General features: G+C 40.2%; 1 protein-coding gene across 1 annotated transcript in view; it reads left to right on the top strand.

Moving 5' to 3' along the window:
• The window catches only part of LOC124712408 (fatty acid-binding protein, muscle-like), a 33,725-nt gene extending 15,101 nt beyond the window's left edge, over positions 1-18,624 (top strand). The window contains exons 2-3 of the mRNA XM_047242703.1: positions 8,525-8,808; positions 18,568-18,624. Of these exons, the coding sequence (XP_047098659.1) occupies positions 8,525-8,808; positions 18,568-18,624 (341 nt within the window). The remainder of the gene's footprint in view (positions 1-8,524; positions 8,809-18,567) is intronic.
• The last annotated feature ends 1,641 nt before the right edge of the window (positions 18,625-20,265 follow it).

Genomic DNA, 20,265 nt, shown 5'->3' with positions numbered 1-20,265 from the left:
TGTGTGCACGGTGTAACATCTTTTTGAAATTCTATTAGTCACCGGATCATAGATTCCACAAAGCTACTTCAATAGTAATTTGGATGCTGCTCCTCCGAATGATTTTAGAAATCCCGAAGGAATGTTATCTGCTCATTCCATCTTACTTAGTCGCAAATCTCCCAAAGCTCTGTTAAATTGTGACTTAAATACTGGATCCCCTGTGCTCCACTAACGATTCTCCTACCTCCTTTTATCACGTCATCAGTTCCTATCGACGTAGACGCTTTCAGTGTACTCATTTCATCTATCCACTCTCTCCTCTGCATTTAACAGTTAAATTCCCTTTGCACTCTTACAGTTGATACCTTTCCATTTAATTTCACTGGACGTCTCTATAAGCTGTATCAGTCCTTCCGCCAAGCGTTTCTTTTTCCACTGCTTAGCTTTCTTATTCCAGGAGATTCGAATCGGATAAAAATCCTGAATCTTTCACCAATGCAGAACTCATGATGACACTGTTTTATTTACAGGACAGGTATCCTGTGGATACAGTTCATGAGTCCATAAAGCAGTGATTTCTATTGATTTCTGCATCTTTAGGCCTTTGATCATTGCTAATTCTTCTGCAGTTAGAGGCAGTTTCCCACCCCAAGGGAAAGAGACTGCTCTGATCATCTGTCCACGTCTCCACCTTCTTTGACAACTACTTATACTGTAATTCCTGGGTCGCCACTGCTTATGATACTTTTTCTTCTTTTCAAAATTTAATCAGCAATGGGGATCGAATCAGGAACCCTGGATGGTTAGATTACTAGTCGAAGACGCTGTTTGCAGAGGAAGGTGACCTTCGTAGACTCACGAATGAAAAACTGCCCACAGTTGCTCTAAATTATGTTTATTTTAAACCTTTACCATGGTTTCTAATATGATAATACAGCCTTCTTCAGAAGTCATACACACTAATAAATGAAAAAAGTCTTACTCCAGCGGCTGCATCACGACCAATAAAATAACTTCAACAGGCATAAGCCTGTTTAGAACATAAGTAAAATTACATATGACACCGTATGTCCTCCGCCACTACCTCTGTTATACTCATACTGTTTAAAATAAACATAATTTAGTGCTACTGTGGGCTGTTTTTCATTCGTGACAATTTCGTAACGGTTGCTGTTGACGCTGCCGTGATAAAAATAATGACCTTCGTAGAGCTTTGTGTTAGTTCAATTAGCGTAGAATAAGGAAATTATGTCAAGTGATATTGTTGCTCAAGACTATAGTAAACTTTTGTGAGCAAGACATGAAATGTATTGGCAGTTGCGAATATGAAGCACCTCCAGCTATATAATGGAATAACGACAATGAAAATTTGTGCAAGACCGGTATTCGATCACGGATTCCTCGATTCACACGAGCGGTTGTCCGATCACGACTACGCCCAGACCCAAACGTACTTACGTCGTCGTTCATCTGTATTACCTGTACTCGTAAACCCCATTAATGTTACCCTCATAGAGGAGGGACATTTTAAGTAGCAGGACCGATATCGGCCGATAAATATGGAATTGCAGTGCCTGTGTTACGAAGAAGTACAAAGTAATGTTTCTTTGGACGTGCATGGGCGTCCGAAGGAACATTGCATCGTAGTTTTTGACAACACAGGCATTACAGTTTCGTATTGTAAGCAAGACTGCACTATCATTCTCGGAACTGTGACGTAAAGGCCTGGCTTTAAGTTGTGCCGTGTCACCTGTCGACTATGAGACCCTTATCATATCGGTATCGCAATCTCAAAGTGCTGATACACTTCCTGGGACTTTGATATCCCCTTATCAGTTACTGTAAGAGTGCTCAGAGGCAGGTACGTGCGTCCTGTTGTGAAGTGCTGAATCTGACTCGAACACACACGCACACACACACACACACACACACACACACACACACACACACACACACACACCAGGTGAACTGTAGTGGACTATTCGCATATAATGCTATCCTTATTCTTGTGGCCAAAACATGCCCATTTTACAAAAGTCATCGACTGTTCGTTGTTCTCAGAATGGAGAAGAATGAGGCACAATATAGTTTTTAATCTCCCCTGTATCTGTTACTGTTTCCTTTTTTTGTATTCTGATTCGTTATAGTTGTGCGAATGCCAAGACACAGATCAGGATCATTCTACATTATTGTCCTTACCCACCTCTGAAACTGAGTCTTTTGGCGTGTAATAGTACAGCAACGATCCACTCAGCGCAGAAGAACCCAGTTCATATCTTTCCTTTGAAAGAAATTTTCATCTATACATTTCTCTACAATTCATTATCGACTCTGATTCTAACCTAAGTAGTAGATCTACAGATCTAAAGTATGTATGGTGGGAAATTTGTCATTGGTATCAATTGCTGCGCGTCGCCAAAATCTAGTTGAACTATAAATGGGATATCTCCCACTAACAACACCTGATGTATGTCGTCAAAACCGAGTTGAACTCTGTTTTGACTACGGGCACCAGTTGATGGCAGTGACTGAAGATAGACTGTTTTGGCTGAAACGGTCATGTCAATAAAATACGTAAAGTAAATTTTCAGCTATTTATAAAACATAGATAACTGACACAAAGTAGATGTAAACAGTAGGATAGGTACGAAAACGAAAGATATGAGATCTTGTATAGAAATGAGTAACGGGATACATCGAAAGGCCCAGAACCATTAGGAGGAATCCCTCTAAACACTAAAAGGAGCATGCCAAACATTAACTTTTCAACTTCGGTTTTAAAAACTCGGATTTATTATTTAAAACTTACAGTTCTGCTCGAAGTCTATTACAGACACAGTTGGATGGAATTAAATCGTTGTTATGCCGACAGTTTACTTTTAATAATATTTGAAACAATCTATATTTGAAACGAGCTACATTCACAAAAGTGAATATACGGGAATTCCATACCAATAACAGCCGTTCGATTCATTTCCTTCTAAGCTAAAACACTGTTTTAAATTCGGAAAAACTCCTATATACGATACCATCTGATATAATAGAGAGAAAATAAAATAACCAAACAACTGTTGGAATCCATTTGTTATTTGAACATTGTGTGATAACTAAATTCAACTTCCACAACTTTTACTGTGATTCCATACATCACCTTTTGTTGCTCACCATCAAGAATAATTTCAGTGTAATTGAATACGGTAGAATAGGGTGGCGACTGCGTGAATAGGGCAAGAAGGTTTCGGTATTTTTGGTAACAACGTTTAATACTTTCGAAAAAATGTGTAGCATATGTCTGTATGAACGTTTACTGGAGTATCACGTAAAAATTTGAAGTATATCAGTCAAGAACTTTTCGAAAATTTTGATAACAACCTTTCCCGTTTATGCAATGTATATGTATTTATATAGCAAATACATTTAAAAATCTGTCAAGAAACTAGCAATGTTAAAGAACGATCTGACTATCTGTAGTAGTATAGATTATTAAGATTATTATCATTGTTATTTATTAATTTTATGAAATTCAATCTCGAAGAGCCTGAAATAGGTATCAATGTTGTTTTGGGGCAGTAACATGATAAAATCTAAGAATCAACGGCCAGCCTCCTCGAAATTTGGAGGAGGGTTTTGTTATATTAGTTAATCATCTAGTGAGAAAGCAATTTTCGTAATTGGACGCCTAATGTGGTAAATTAGGTATGAAATTCCTATTACAAATTCAGTCTCCCAGTTCATGCTGAGGAGCGACATTGTGGACTATGGTAAAGAATTTATATAGCATCAAATGTGAACAAGCGATACTAATGGAACAAGAAAATTCACTCTTTAAATTGATAAAATGTTTAAAAATAAATTGTTTAAAAATAAGTTATGTAAAATATCTAATACACTAAGTAATACAAATAGCAACCTATAAACTTTTTCAGGAGATATCTTCTGTTTGTGATACGAATGAAGGAACTGCTAATTCCCTTCAATTTATTCCCAGCTGGAGACTACAGGCCCCACACTACTTCGCCTGGTATTCGGCTGAAAAGAGACGAAACTCTATAGCGGGCGGAGTCTCATACAGACGTCTATATTCAGGAAATAGAGAATGAAAATGGAATTACCATAAGAATATGCCAACACACATGAGAAACATTCTTTACCTTCTCTTTTCCATACAACGTACATGCATTTTCAGAAGGATTTCATACACCTTCGACCACTTTAAAATGCCAAATGTTTTTCTAGATCGTCAATCATAAGTATCATGTTCATTTTGAAAAAATAGGCGTGACATCTCGTCAGTCATCGTGGGTCTTCCAAGACATTTTATTCCATATGTTACATAGGTCATGGCTGGTCCTTCTATATCGACCTTCAATTTGCCTTTATTCATCCATTATATCATTTATTGGTTTAACCTTGGTTTAACCATGGTTCAAATGGCTCCGAGCACTATGGGTCTTAACATCTGAAATCGTCAGTCCCCTACAACTTAGAACTACTTAAACCTAATTAACCTAAGTACATCACTCACATCCATGCCCGAGGCAGGATTCTAACCTGCGAGCGTAGCAGCAGCGCGGTTCCGGACTGAAGCGCCTAGAACCGCTCGACCATGTCCAGCAACATCCTCAGATCTGTGCCATATAGAACATGTGCACTGGGTCCTGAACCCCGTCCCGGAATACCAAGGACGAGTTACAACATAGCTGTCTTTTAAATAAATCGTTTCTTTGCATTAATCTGTGGGAAACTTTCAAAACAATGTACACTCTGTTGCAGAATGAAAGATTTCCTCTGGAAACAAGATAAAGGCCATGGCTAAGCGATTCGTACGTGGTAATCTTTCTTCCAGGAATGCTAATCCAGTGAGATATGCCAGTAAGCTTCTGCGAAACTGGGAAAGTGTGAGAAAGGTACATGGCAGACGTGATGCAGTGAAGGCGACGTTGGGAAGAGTACGTGGATAATTCAATTCATTAGATCGTTGCCCGCAAAAAGCAAGGGATAAAGGCCGGTTCTCCACACAGTTATCATCAAAAATGGTTCAAACGGCTCTGAGCACTATGGAACTTAACATCTATGGTCATCAGTCCCCTAGAACTTGAAACTACTTGAACCTAACTAACCTATGGTCATCACACAACACCCAGTCATCACGAGGCAGAGAAAATCCCTGACCGCGCCGGGAATCGAACCCGGGAACCCGGGCGTGGGAAGCGAGAACGCTACCGCACGACCGCGAGCTGCGGACTACAGTTATCATGCCAGGAAGTTTATAATGAACACTGTTCTTTAAAAACTCGATGTTAGACGGTTAGTGGAAATGTCATGAGTTACAGAAATGGTGGTGGTGTTACTGGTGCTGCTGTGATTATTATGGCGGTGAAGAAAATCACTCTGCCAGTTACCTGATTATAAGTCATTCTGATGTGAAATACTGTAATTATTTCCGTAAACCACCAGAAACCTTAACTGTCGAAAGAATTAACCAAATGGTTCAAATGGCTCTAGGCACTATGGGACTTAACATCTGAGGTCATCAGTCCCATAGACTTCTACTTAAACCTAACTAACCTAAGGACAACACACACATCCATGCCCGAGGCAGGATTCGAACCTGCGACCATAGTAGCAGCGCGGTTTCGGACTGAAGCGCCTAGAACCGCTCGGCCACCGTGGCCGGCTGGTACACCATGAAATTAACACTATGGTATCTTGCAATGGGGACTCATTAATAATTCAAAAATCGTAGACAGTTACAATGGCTTCAAAGACAATAAACTAAGCGTGTTACGGACATTGCACTTAGTATAAAAGAAGGAATTTTTGTTCGACAAAATAGATAACAATATGCAGGGTGAGAAAAATAAAGCTAATGAGGAAAAATACACTGGCGTGCAAGACGTAAGAACGAAAGTAGCTTTTGCATGATCTACATCTACATGGTTACTCTGCAATTCACACTGAAGGCCCGGCAGACGGTTCATCGAACCATTTTCATACTCCTTCTCTACCATTCCACTCTCGAATGGCGAGTGGGAAACACCTAAATCTTTTCGTTCGAGCTCTGATTCGTCTTATTTTATTATGATGGTCAATTCTCCCTAAGTAGGTGGTGTCAACAAAATGTTTACGCATTCGGAAGAGAAAGTTGATGATCGAAATTTCGTAAATAGATCTCGCCGCAAAGAAGACAGCCTTTGTTTCAGTAACTGCTACTCCAACTCGCGTATCATATCAGTGACATTCTCACCTCTATTGCGCGATAACACGAAAACGAGCTGCCCTTCTTTGCACTACGTCAATCCTACCTGGTAAGGATCCCATACTGCGCAGCAGTATTCCAACAGAGGACGGACAAGTGTAATGTAGGCTATCTCTTTAGTGGGCTTGTCGCATCTTCTAAGTGTTCTGCCAACAAAGCGCAGTCTTCGTTTCGCCTTCCCCACAGTATTATGTATGTGGTGTTTCCAATTTAAGTTTCTCGTAATTGTAACTCCTAGGTATTTAGTCGAATTGACAGCCCTTAAATTTGTGCGATTTGTCGTATACTGTATGATGTGTTACTGACAAGTAACAAAACCTGATGAAACTTGGACCATACATGGAAGGAACTGTGAGAGTGCAGTAGAGAAGGTAAATGAAAGAAACAAGCAATGAGAGGAACAGAAGTGACACTCTTTTAATTAAACTGAAGTCGCCGCGGTTTATGATCATCCTCTAGGCGTTACAAACGGCGGGACACGTTTCTTGAGAGGGTGTGTGCTCACCACGAAGAGCAGTGCATGTTTTGCAGTGAGCTCCCATGCTGGATTGACAACTGCTGGATGATCTTTGTTGCATGGGAGAGTGCTGTAAGACTTCCCGTCACCTTATCACACATGACATTTAAGTCGGGGGAACTGGAATGGCAGGCCATTCGCCGAATATCCTCTCGTTCGGAGAATTCCTCCACCTGCACTATTCGATCTGGTAAGGCAATGCCATCCATAAAAATGAGGTCAGGGCTGAATTTAGCCCTAAAAAGGCGCACTTTGGGAAGGAGTGGTGTGTCACAATAACGTTGACAGGTGAGTTATCGCGTTCAAAGATTTGGAAGTCAGTAAGTCCTTGTCAAGTTCGACAATGTTCCTGGATGCATTATCTGTTCCCATATCTCGCCATATGAAGGTACTTTCAGAATTACCATTCAGACGGAGTACGCTCTCACCCGAGGGGAGCACCCCACCGCACTCTTCGTCGGTGCAGCGCCTATGTTCTTGGTACTATGGCAGACGGCGCCTCCGATGTGCGAGTCTCAACGGTACACAGCGTACTGGTAATTGAGCAAAGTGACCACTCCCACGCAGTCGCCGTCCTCCTGTGGAGCCTGACATTGTGTGTCTTGCAGTTCTGTTAAAGTGGTTCCAATTGCTCCAACTGTTGGATGTCGGTGCCTTCTTGCCTGTTGCAAGATGCAGCAGTCATATGCTGGTGTAAATGACTGTGGTCGACCACTTCCTCTCCTTCCGGCAGCAGTGTCTGTGGTGCGGAAGTCACACCTCCTTCCCCTTCCCCCCCCCCCCCCCCATGCACGTGAAACAATGCGGTGAACAACAACAAGTACCTGACTTGCAACCGTCCGAATCCGTTCTTATTCCCTGAAACAAATCATTCAAAGGTTTCTAGAATGAAACTTTTACTCTACAGCGGAGTGTGCGCTGATATGAAATTTCCTGGCATATTAAAACTGTGTGCCGGACCGAGACTCGAACTCAGGACCTTTGCCTTTCGCGGGCAAGTGCTCTACCAACTGAGCTACCCAAGCACGACTCACGCCCCAGGTCCCGAGTTCGAGTCTCGGTTCGGCACACAGTTTTAATCTGCCAGAAAGTTTCATATCAGCGCACACTCCGCTGTAGAGTGAAAATTTCATTCTAGAAACTTCCCCAGGCTATGGCTAAGCCATCTCCGCAATATCCTTTCTTCCAGAAGTGCTAGTTCTGCTAGGTTCGCAGGAGAGCTTCTGTGAAGTTTGAAAGGTAGGAGACGAGGTACTGGTGGAATTAAAGCTGTGAGGACGGGGCGTGCGTCGTGCTTGGGTAGCTCAGATGGTAGAGCGCTTGCCCGCGAAAGGCAAAGGTCGCGAGTTCGAGTCACAGACTATCTTTTCCGTTCATGCAGCCGTCTCGTATTGTGGGACCTGGTTCATATGGCGCTATACTCACGCTAATCACACGTCATGTGACGTCCAACTGTTTGTGTACGATTGGGAGATTTCTGGCTATATACTCCTGCACTTTCGATCATTTTCGCCGAGTAGTTAATATTTTACGTTACTTTATCTATCTGTCTCTCAACTTTTTTAGAGCAGAGTATTTCACGCATCTTAAGGCAGGCAACTCGCCCGTGACGCTGATGATGTAAGACGGGTTCCCTAGGATGGGGCGCATGAAACACTTTCCAAGTCATTTTACTTGTTCCGCCTACCTAGTACCTGCGCTACGGCCTGTAATCCGATCGTCTGCTGTGACTGTGGGCGTGAGTGTGAGTCATCCGGCTGTTGCAGGCATCCACGACCTGGAGGTGATCCGGAACGCGGTGACGCTGGACTCGACGTTCATGCTGACGGTGGAGGGCGACCGCTTCACGCAGACCTCGCAGACGGGCGACTGGAAGGAGTCCTTCTCGTACCGGCTCGGCGAGCCCTTCGACCAGGTGGCATACAACGGTGTCAAGATCCGCAGCGTCATCACGGCAGTGGGCCCTACGACGCACTGCCACGTCCAGGACTACGAGGACGGCTTGCAGATGAAAATAGAGAAGTGCTTCAGCCCCGAGAAGCTCGTCCTGGTGCGTAAGCTTCCTCGAGCATCCAGCAAAACGCCGTTGTCCTTCTCGTGGTCTCCCGCCCGGAGAGTGATGCATCTCACCACACTCGTCTTTCCCATACTGGTCTCATCTTCTCTACATTACTGCTGCAGCTTACATCCGCTTGAACTGACTGTACACGACTCTTGATTTCCCTCTACACACTCCTACACTCCACACTTTACTCAATTACTGAAATGAGCTTTCCATGAAGTCTTAGGGTGTGTCCTCTCAACAGAACTATCCTTTTTGTCAAGTTGCACCAAAAAAATTCTTTTTTCCATAAATCGGTTCAGTATCTCTTCATTATTTACTTGATCTACCCACCTAATTTCATATTCATCTGTAGCACCACATTTCAAGAGACCTATTCTCCTCAGATCTATACTGTTTCTCATCCAAAAAATGTTCAAATGGCTGTGAGCACTATGGGACTTAACTTCTGAGGTCATCAGTCCCCTAGAACTTAGAACTATTTAAACCTAACCAACCTAAGGACATCACACACATCCATGCCCGAGGCAGGATTCGAACCTGCGACCGTAACGTTCGCGCGGCTCCAGACTGTAGGGCCTAGAACCGCTTGGCCACTCCAGCCGGCTGTTTCTCATTCATGGTTTATGAAAATACACCCTAAGTCTCAAATACGTGTTATCTCTCTTATATTTCTCTTGCCAAGAAACGCTGTTTCTTTGATACTTTCAGTCTGCATTTTATATCCTCTCTATATCACCTGTCTACATTTATTTTATCTGCACAAATACATGTGTACTTTCGTAATCTAGTTCCTTCAACATCGTCTGATTTAATTCTATATTATATCAACTTGTTTTCACTTTTTAAGTATTCATACTATAATATAAACAGTTCAGACAAAAAAAGAATAGCAGCTTCTAAGATGTGGTGCTATAAGTGGGTGTTGAAGATTAGACATGTGGATCGGACTACTAATGAGCGGGTAGAACTAATTTTTGACAAAAGTTGAGTAAATGAAAGGATAGGTTAATAAAACAGTTCTTGAAACATGAAGGAATCGTCAATTTAATAACGGAATAAATTGCAACGGCTAAAGATTGTACTGGGAAATCAAGACATTACAAAAGTAAGAAGGTTCAAATTGATATAGACTACAGTTCTGAGCAGCCGCATCTTCTAACTGAAGAATACAGCAGCAATAACAACATATTTTCAAGACGTAATCAGTTCCATTCAAATGATCTCCCACGTCCTCTCCCGTCTTTGTCACGAGCACAATGCCATCAACAAACCTTAAAGTTTCGTTACTTCTCCCCGAACTTTAATTTGTTTTTGCCACATTTCTCCTCACTTTACTTTACAGTTTGCTCAATATTTACGCCATTGAATAACACAGGAGACACGCTACAACTCTGGCACTAATAGTATTGAATAGATGTTTCGTAAGACAGCACAGTGTGTATCATGTACTTCTCCAAGTATTTAAAATCTGCCTGTCGTATTGAAATTTAATTAATAGTCGTATGGAGTACAGATTTTGACGACTGGTAGAATCCGACCCCGGTGAGATCAGTTGAAATGTAGGTGCATCAGAAGAAACGTAGGTGCAGTAGAGGCAATACTGACCCTATGATGTATCTGGAAAGATGGAATGAACAAGATTAACCATTTGTAGCATTTGTAGATTTATAACAGCTCTTTACAATGGTAAAGGGGCTGTACTCATTGAAATACTGAAGTTATCACTCATAAAATACAATCAAACAAAAGCTATTTACAACTTGTACAGAAACCAGATTGTAGGCATAAGAGATGAAATGGGATAGGGCTTAGCCTGTCTCCCATTTGTTCGACCTGTATATTCAACAAAGAGTGAAGAAAATCAAGAAGAAATTTAGAAAAGCAACCCATTTGTAGGGAAAATAATTAAAAACTAAGATGCTGTATTTTCTATTTTATTTTTCGAAACTGGTTTCAGTCATATGATCATCTTCAGCGAATATTACATGGTGAGGTCTTTGGAGTCAAAAATATATAGCTCTATAAAACCGTGGCATGTTACTTATCCGAGTAGAGACTGTCTTATCATCACTGCTCACATTCGACGGGGCTGCTATTTAGGTTTGCTGATGATATTGTAATTGTCAGAGACTGCAAAGGACCTGGTACATCGACCGAAAGAAAAGATAATTTCTTGAAAATTGTTTCTAAAGTGAACATCAATAAGTCAAAAGAGGGAATGAGGAAATGAGATGTAGTTCACCGGTTCTACTAACTGGACAACAAAATACCAGACGACGGCAACAATAAACAAATTATAGAAAGCATATTATGAAAAACAATAAAATCGTTTCAGAAAAAGGGGGCATTGTCACCAAGAATACAAATTTATGTGTTACAATGTTTATTACTGAGTATTTGTCCGCAGTGTAGCCATATATGCAGGTGAAAGATGGAAACTCTACATTCCAGAAGAGAACTGCAGCTTTTGAACCGTGCTGTTGCTGTAAAATACTGAAAGTTAGATGTGTAGATTCGATAACCGATGAAGAAGTGCTCAAATGAATCATGGAGGAAATAAAGTTAAGACAGACTTGTTCAGAATAAGGGATAGCTTAACACAACATATCTTGAGGCGTCAAGCATTAGTTACTTTGATAATGAAGGGATATATAGACGATCGAAATTGTAAAGGGGGTCCAAAGTTTGACGAGAATGAGCACATTCAAGTGGGTCTAAGTTGCAGTAGCTACGGGACTTGCGCAGGACAGTCTAGCTGGGAAAGTGAAGACCACAACAAGGAATACAGGCGTGAAATCGTAAGACTCATGTTGATTTTGCACACCTACTTGTCTCTTACACAGTGACTGACTGATCTTTTGTGTTTCCTCGGTAAATTTCAGAAAGGTGATTTTTCCTGGTTTTGAGTTTTCATTAATTCTTAAAAAGGTTATCTTGATTACTATTTAATTTCTCCATCGTAACATTGACTCTTATTTTCCGAGACTGATTATTTGTTAATCCTACCCCCCTGTTCGGTTTCGTTGCACAGAAAAGAACTGTGTGCAATTTCGTCCCTGGGAAGGTGTGCCTTGGGTCCTTATACTTGGAGAAAAACGAAAAAATCCATAAAATTCTTATTAACTATTTAACACTGAACATGTTGTACAGATTTAGTTGGTTGACCAATACGACTAGAACATGATATATGAAACTAATGAAACCTAATGATTACAGCGTCTGTGAGGCAAATACGGTGAGAAATGAGATTTCATTTTAAAAATTATTTTTCTGTGTTGAAATCATTTTTTATTCTCAAGGAAACTATGTATTTGGATACTAACAGAATAAGATATTCGTTCTGCTTCTCTCTGTCTGTCTCTTCTTTTATATTTATTTATTTATTTGCAAATAATTCATCACAGTTTACTACTTTCAGTTTGACAGCTAAATGTCTTAATTTATACGCTAATTCGAAGTGTGTGTCTTAAAGAACTGAGCACTCAACTGTCCTATTTCCTTAGAAACAAATTGTTCATTATATAAGAATATACAACCTACAGTTGCAGGTTAACTTTATCGTTTACCTAGGTTTCAACGTTAGTAATAACGTCTTCTTCAGAACATAAAATATTATTTAAATGTTTGCCTAAAACAGGCCATGTCCTAAGTCAACCATAAGGTTTTGTCACTTATATAAAAGAAGCTGTAGCAAATTCACTTTAAGCCCGTTGTATGGGCCTCGTCACACGACGAGCCCCATTCTGAAGAAGACGTTATTACTAACGTTGAAACCTAGGTAAACGATAAAGTTAACCTGCAACTGTAGGCTGTATGTTCTTATATAAACAACATCAGTTGCTGTCGCTGCATAAAAATGTTAAAAATTATGAAACTGTTCATCCCAATTATTGGTCATTTCTGAAATTTGATCTATTCCTGCATCAGCCCTTTAAATATTTGTGTCAGACTGTCGTGCCTCATTTTTCAGTGCATTGACAATTTTAGTTTTTCATTCAGCAGATGAACGGGATGAAAGACGGGCAGAGTGAGTTTTTGTAAAGCCACAATAGGGATGTCACAAGTGACAATATGAGATGTATAAAGCTTTGTTTATATGCCAACTAGCTCTGCAGACGATGAAGAAATAGATGAAATGTATGATGAGATAAAATAAATTATTCAGGTAGTGAAGGGAGACGAAAATTTAATAGTCATGGGTGACTGGAATTCGTCAGTAGGAAAAGGGAGAGAAGGAAACATAGTAGGTGAATATGGATTGGGGGGAAGGAATGAAAGAGGAAGCCGCCTTGTAGAATTTTGCACAGAGCATAACTTAATCATAGCTAACACTTGGTTCAAGAATCATAAAAGAAGGTTGTATACCTGGAAGAATCCTGGAGATACTAAAAGGTATCAGATAGATTATATAATGGTAAGACAGAGATTTAGGAACCAGGTTTTAAATTGTAAGACATTTCCTGGGGTAGATGTGGATTCTGAAAACAATCTATTGGTTATGAACTGCAGATTGAAACTGAAGAAACTGCAAAAAGGTGGGAATTTAAGGAGATGGGACCTTGATAAACTGACTAAACCAGAGGTTGTAGAGAGTTTCAGGGAGAGCATAAGGGAACAATTGACAGGGATGGGGGAAAGAAATACAGTAGAAGAAGAATGGGTAGCTCTGAGGGATGAAGTAGTGAAGGCAGCAGACGATCAAGTAGGTAAAAAGACGAGGGCTAATAGAAATCCTTGGCTAACAGAAGAAATATTGAATTTAATTGATGAAAGGAGAAAATATAAAAATGCAGTAAATGAAGTAGGCAAAAAGGAATACAAACGTCTCAAAAATGATATCGACAGGAAGTGCAAAATGGCTAAGCAGGGATGGCTAGAGGACAAATGTAAGGATGTAGAGGCTTGTCTCACTAGGGGTAAGATAGATACTGCCTACAGGAAAATTAAAGAGACCTTTGGAAAGAAGAGAACCACTTGCATGAATATAAAGAGCTCAGATGGCAACCCAGTTCTAAGCAAAGAAGGGAAGGCAGAAAGATGGAAGAAGTATATAGAGGGTTTATACAAGGGCGATGTACTTGAGGACAATATTATGGAAATGGAAGAGGATGTAGATGAAGACGAAATGAGAGATAAGATACTGCGTGAAGAGTTTGACAGAGCACTGAAAGACCTGAGTCGAAACAAGGCCCCGGGAGTAGACAACATTCCATTAGAACTACTGATGGCCTCGGGAGAGCCAGTTATGACAAAACTCCACCATCTGGTGAGCACGATGTATGAGACAGGCGAAATACCCTCAGACTTCAAGAAGAATATAATAATTCCAATCCCAAAGAAAGCAGGTGTTGACAGATGTGAAAATTACCGAACTATCAGTTTAATAAGTCACAGCTGCAAAATACTAACGCGAATTCTTTACAGACGAATGGAAAAACTGGTAGAAGCGGACCTCGGGGAAGATCAGTTTGGATTCCGTAGAAATGTTGGAACACGTGAGGCAATACTAACCTTACGACTTATCTTAGAAGAAAGATTAAGAAAAGGCAAACCTACGTTTCTAGCATTTGTAGACTTAGAGAAAGCTTTTGACAATGTTAACTGGAATACTCTCTTTCAAATTCTGAAGGTGGCAGGGGTAAAATACAGGGAGCGAAAGGCTATTTACAGTTTGTACAGAAACCAGATGGCAGTTATAAGAGTCGAGGGGCATGAAAGGGAAGCAGTGGTTGGGAAAGGAGTGAGACAGGGTTGTAGCCTCTCCCCGATGTTATTCAATGTGTATATTGAGCAAGCAGTAAAGGAAACAAAAGAAAAATTCGGAGTAGGTATTAAAATTCATGGAGAAGAAGTAAAAACTTTGAGGTTCGCCGATGACATTGTAATTCTGTCAGAGACAGCAAAGGACTTGCAAGAGCAGTTGAACGGAATAGACAGTGTCTTGAAAGGAGGATATAAGATGAACATCAACAAAAGCAAAACGAGGATAATGGAATGTAGTCAAATTAAGTCGGGTGATGCTGAGGGAATTAGATTAGGAAATGAGACACTTAATGTAGTAAAGGAGTTTTGCTATTTAGGGAGTAAAATAACTGATGATGGTCGAAGTAGAGAGGATATAAAATGTAGACTGGCAATGGCAAGGAAAGCGTTTCTCAAGAAGAGAAATTTGTTAACATCGAGTATAGATTTAAGTGTCAGGAAGTCGTTTCTGAAAGTATTTGTATGGAGTGTAGCCATGTATGGAAGTGAAACATGGACGATAACTAGTTTGGACAAGAAGAGAATAGAAGCTTTCGAAATGTGGTGCTACAGAAGAATGCTGAAGATTAGATGGGTAGATCACATAACTAATGAGGAGGTACTGAACAGAATTGGGGAGCAGAGGAGTTTGTGGCACAACTTGACTAGAAAAAGGGATCGGTTGGTAGGACATGTTTTGAGGCATCAAGGGATCACAAATTTAGCATTGGAGGGCACCGTGGAGGGTAAAAATCGCAGAGGGAGACCAAGAGATGAATACACTAAGCAGATTCAGAAGGATGTAGGTTGCAGTAGGTACTGGGAGATGAAGAAGCTTGCACAGGATAGAGTAGCATGGAGAGCTGCATCAAACCAGTCTCAGGACTGAAGACCACAACAACAACAAAGCTTTGAAATGATACGGTAATCCAAATAATCCAAATACGGTGCTTTGGCGTCAGATACACAAATATAAGGACTGCTGTCTGCCCTGAGACCGGCTCGCCTCGCTGTGCCCTTTGTCTCCCTCTCTTTTGATCGTTGACTCTTTACGTTATTCGACCAATGCAATCTCTGAAATGAGAACGCATTCAGTTAACGAAACGTGAAGTAGCCAACTTGTCTACATTAAGTGATATATGAACCTTTATGCGGAAGTCATATATTATGAAGAAGATGGATTGTTTTTTCATGATTTCCTGAGTTGTAAGGTTCACTCTTTCCCTTTATCCTACTGCGTCCAAATATAGCGCAGATCATTGTTTATTGTAATAGAGCCAAAATTTTAAAAAATTTAAAAAGTGCAGTATAAGACCCACTGCAGTGAACAACTAGAATCAAGTGATAAATTCCTCTTCTCTCTTAAATACTGTTTTTCCAACACTCTTTCATCTTCTCAAATGGTTCAAATGGCTCTGAGCACTATGGGACTTAACTTCTGAGGTCATCAGTCCCCTAGAACCTATAACTACTTAAACCTAACTAACCTAAGGACATCACACACATCCATGCCTGCGGCCGTAGCGGTCGCGCGGTTCCAGACTGAAGCGCCTAGAACCGCTCGGCCACCAGAGGCCGGCTTCATCTTCTCTCCGAGTTGATTTTCCCCTTCCTTCCATCAATGTTTTGTTATTTTTTCTATTTTCAGAACCTTCTAAATTTAGTACTTTTTTCTAATTTTTTTTTTTTTGCTGTTATTTCCGAGTTTTTGGTATCGTTTGCTTACAATTATTTTCTTATATCTCTAATTTTCACTAGTGTTCACTTTTTCCCTAAAAATTTATTCATTTATTTTGTATTTCCACATATGAGTCATTATTCTGATATTTTGTCTGCTATCGGCTCGTACTCGGTTTGAAGTAGTGCTTTCGTGTTTCATCTGCAGAGATAATGATACAGAGAATTACTCACGCTCCGTCTCGTAATATGAAACAGACTCTGTTGTCACTTACGTAGGCTTTCAGTACAGGTATGTGTTTATTGATAAGGCAGTTGAGCGAATGTTGCGATACACAAGTCGAGCGATAATGTGAGTCACAGTCATTTCATTTTCTAGAGTCAATACGTAGGCCAAACAGTTCCTCATTTCTTTCCTTGTGACTGTCGAAGTAGACTCTGTCCTCTGTATACCTTCAGTCTGCATATTGTTCACATCAGAACATTCATCGTCATAGCAGCTGCCGTCGATCTGCAGCTGAAGCCGCATATTCAGTAGACGAAGTATTCAGTGTCCGAATTTTACAGAAATCTAAGAGACGAACTTTCCGCACAGTTTACTAATAGATGAGATCGTAAAATAGAATTGAGACAACGTCCCACAGCTTGTCCCCCGTCGGTACTGTCCAACATTAATGCCTGCGGTGTGCACTATTCCTTCCGGTAACCAGAGAATTCTCAAGACATTCGTTAGAAATCACTGAAGAGATTCTGTATTCAAATGGTTCAAATGGCTCTGAGCACTATGGGACTTAACATCTGAGGTCATCAGTCCCCTAGAAGTACTTAAACCTAACTAACCTAAGAGCATCACACACATCCATGCCCGAGGCAGGATTCGAACCTGCGACCGTAGCGGTCGCGCGGTTCCAGACTGAAGTGCCTAGAACCGTTCGCCCACTACGGCGACATTCACATATCAAAACGAATAACGAGAGTTTGTCACCAGCATTGCTTAAATTACATCTGGAGCTAATGATAACTGCGGAAAAGCCAATGTCCAGTATAACTTAATGACTATGTTGTCATTGTTGTTGTTGTTGCGTATCTCCAAACTGAATACTGGTTGGAGACAAGTTGCCATGTTATTCTATCTTGTAAAAGTCACTTCATCTCGGAATAATTACAGAACATACTTACACTATTCATGCCTAACTCTCCCTGTAAATTTATTACCATCCACACTTGCCTCCAGTACCAAATTCACTATTATTAAATAACAGTGAACTTATATATTATTATATTATAGTTATATATTTAATATTATTAAATAATTGTGAATTTGGTACCGGAGGAAAGTGTGGAGGATATGTCCTATCAACCGACTCCACCACTTAGTCAAGATTTTCCATAAATTTCTTTTTCCCTCAAATCTGTTCAGTACCTCCTCATTAGTTAGTCAAATCTACCAATGTAACCTTCAGCACTCTTCTCTGGCACCACTTTTCAAATGTCGCTAGTCTGTTCTTGACTGAACTGCTAATAGTCCACATTTCACTTCAGCACAAGGCTACACCCCAGATTAAAACTTTCGCAAATGACTTCCTACCAATTAAATTTATGTTAGACGTTAACAAAGTCATCTTTCACAGAATCTTAGTACTCCCTGTCGGCATTTTATATACTCTCTACTTCATCTGTTATCAGTTACTTTCCTGCCTAAATAGTCAAACAGTTATAGCAGCTTACTGCATTATTTCCTAATTTAATTCCTCCAGCAAACGACACGTTTGCAAAACAAACGATTCCCGGCCAAACGAAGCGCTATAATCTGGACGGAGCCAGAAGAACATTTCTTAAACACATAGACTGGAGGGTAGGGGAGGGTATTTTATCACGGAGCATTAGTCCGCTCTTAATCAAACTCGTTGGAGATGTTATTATAAGTCTCGTATCAATTAATTAAACTTTAAATACATTCAAAACTAATGTCTATCGTAAACATCAGTATGAGATGTGGCCCCACAGGCATAAATACGCTTTGGTATTCTTTAAGCCGTGGAAGTAGACAGCCTCCGAATATCATCTTGAGGAAGTTCTTTCCACATCTGATACACATGTGATAGATAGGTGGTGCAGAATTCTGGATTGAGGTTGACATAAAGTACGCGTTTCCTTATAGCGTCCCAGATGCGCTCTATGAGTGACAAAGCTAGAAACAGTGATAGTGTAGACATTTATTTACTATAAAGTCAAGAATTCAATTTTTACTGCTGTAGTTCCACTTTCCTACCTTTCACGTGACGGGCCTACGACTAATGGCTGGTTTTCTTTTATTTTTTTCAGACTCTCACCCTCAAGGATATCGTCGCAAGGCGAGAATACCTCGCTGTAAATAAGTGACATCCAGTTACTACAATCTCAAGAACCCCTTGAAATTGAATTTTCTTGAAGACATTTTAAGTTTTAAAAGCAGTAGACCTGAGTTCTCCAACACGGCTACTATGACGTGGCGTGGTGTGATGTGCTCACAAAGTCAGTGCGATCTGTGCAATGTGATTGCATCTCAACGTCTTCTGTTGTTATGGGTTACACTAAGAATGCTAATCGGCAAGTGAGGTGGTCTACTCGAAGATTAGTGCCTAAGCGCCTGCAAGCAAGAACTGAACATTACTGACTGGCGTACAGCTTCGGTCTTTCATCGACGGAGCTATCTTCGTTTATCCATTGTAATTCAGTGTGCTCGACATCTGCAGTGACACAGACGCGCAACCCACTGTTTCACCTGAAAGCCAGAACAACTGATGCAACATAGACGCTAGACTAAAAATGTGCAGTATGTCGAATAGTCATCAAATAATAAGTACTCGATAATGTTAATCGACTGTGAAAGCTTAGTCTAACGTAAACTAAAAAAAGTACGGGGACATCTGAACGAGGCTATAGGAGTGCAATGACACTGTCATACTGTGTATACTCAGGCTCGCTGTGGTGAAAGTGGAACATGAACTATAGGGCTGAATAATGCTACTACCTCTGGTTCCGACGGCTTTGAACAAGAGATGCAATCAAAGTAAACATCATCACTGAAATGAAATTAATTGTGTTAGAACGTACTACTATACGAAATTAAACTAGGTGAATTGGTTTACTACATGAGCTATCACAACCCAGTTGATAACTTCATTGAAAATACTCTCTGTAATGCGTGTTATTACAGTATGAATAGCATGCTTCTATGAAACTTATTGACAATCACCATTAATAAACAGTGTACTAACAGTCAGTAGAAATATCACTTTTGACTAACGTTAACTCGACTAATTACGTTGAAGAGTTCCTAGTCTATTAGCACAGATACTTCACCTAAGTGGATAAAATAAAGTTGCAAGTAAATTATTAAAACTGGAGTTCAACAACAGAAAATTTGATATTGTTAATTACGTTGTACGCTGTAACTAGCATAAGTATTTTCTGCAAAGTTCCTTTAATGCATAGTATTTGTTACATTCAGTATCTGTTAATGGAAATTAAACTGAATAATACTAAATTTCGGATGTTGGAAATTTCTTTTCGTGGAAGGCACTCTCTGGTTAACTTGTTCCTTATATCCTCGACAATCAATCCTATCCAGTTTTTAACATGGTTCTAACGGTTATTACTTATTTCATAGCTGCATATTTTAATGTCTATTTGCATTTGTGTGTGATATGATTGAAATTTCGTCAAAAGCGCCTTAAATGTTCTATTTTTTACCTGTTTGATCCACAATTGTGTATCTAATAATTTTATCGGTTCAAGCTGTAATCTGTCGCGCTACACCAATGGAAAAGGTCATTTACGAATTCTACATTTGTGTTTCTATTTGAAAAAAGGAAACAACAGTGTTTTAATATCACAACTATGTTTTATCAGAATAAAGTATGTAGATATTCCAGTAACAGACGCTATTGCTGTTAAATTATTTTATTTATTAAATGAATTATTTACCTTCGCCTCTGGGCAATCTCCAGTCCCTAGCCACACAGATCGAATTTAAGAACG

Source organism: Schistocerca piceifrons, chromosome 8 (assembly GCF_021461385.2).
Source record: "Schistocerca piceifrons isolate TAMUIC-IGC-003096 chromosome 8, iqSchPice1.1, whole genome shotgun sequence".
Classification (NCBI taxonomy): Eukaryota; Metazoa; Arthropoda; class Insecta; order Orthoptera; family Acrididae; genus Schistocerca; species Schistocerca piceifrons.
This window is presented reverse-complemented; position numbering and strand designations above follow the sequence as displayed.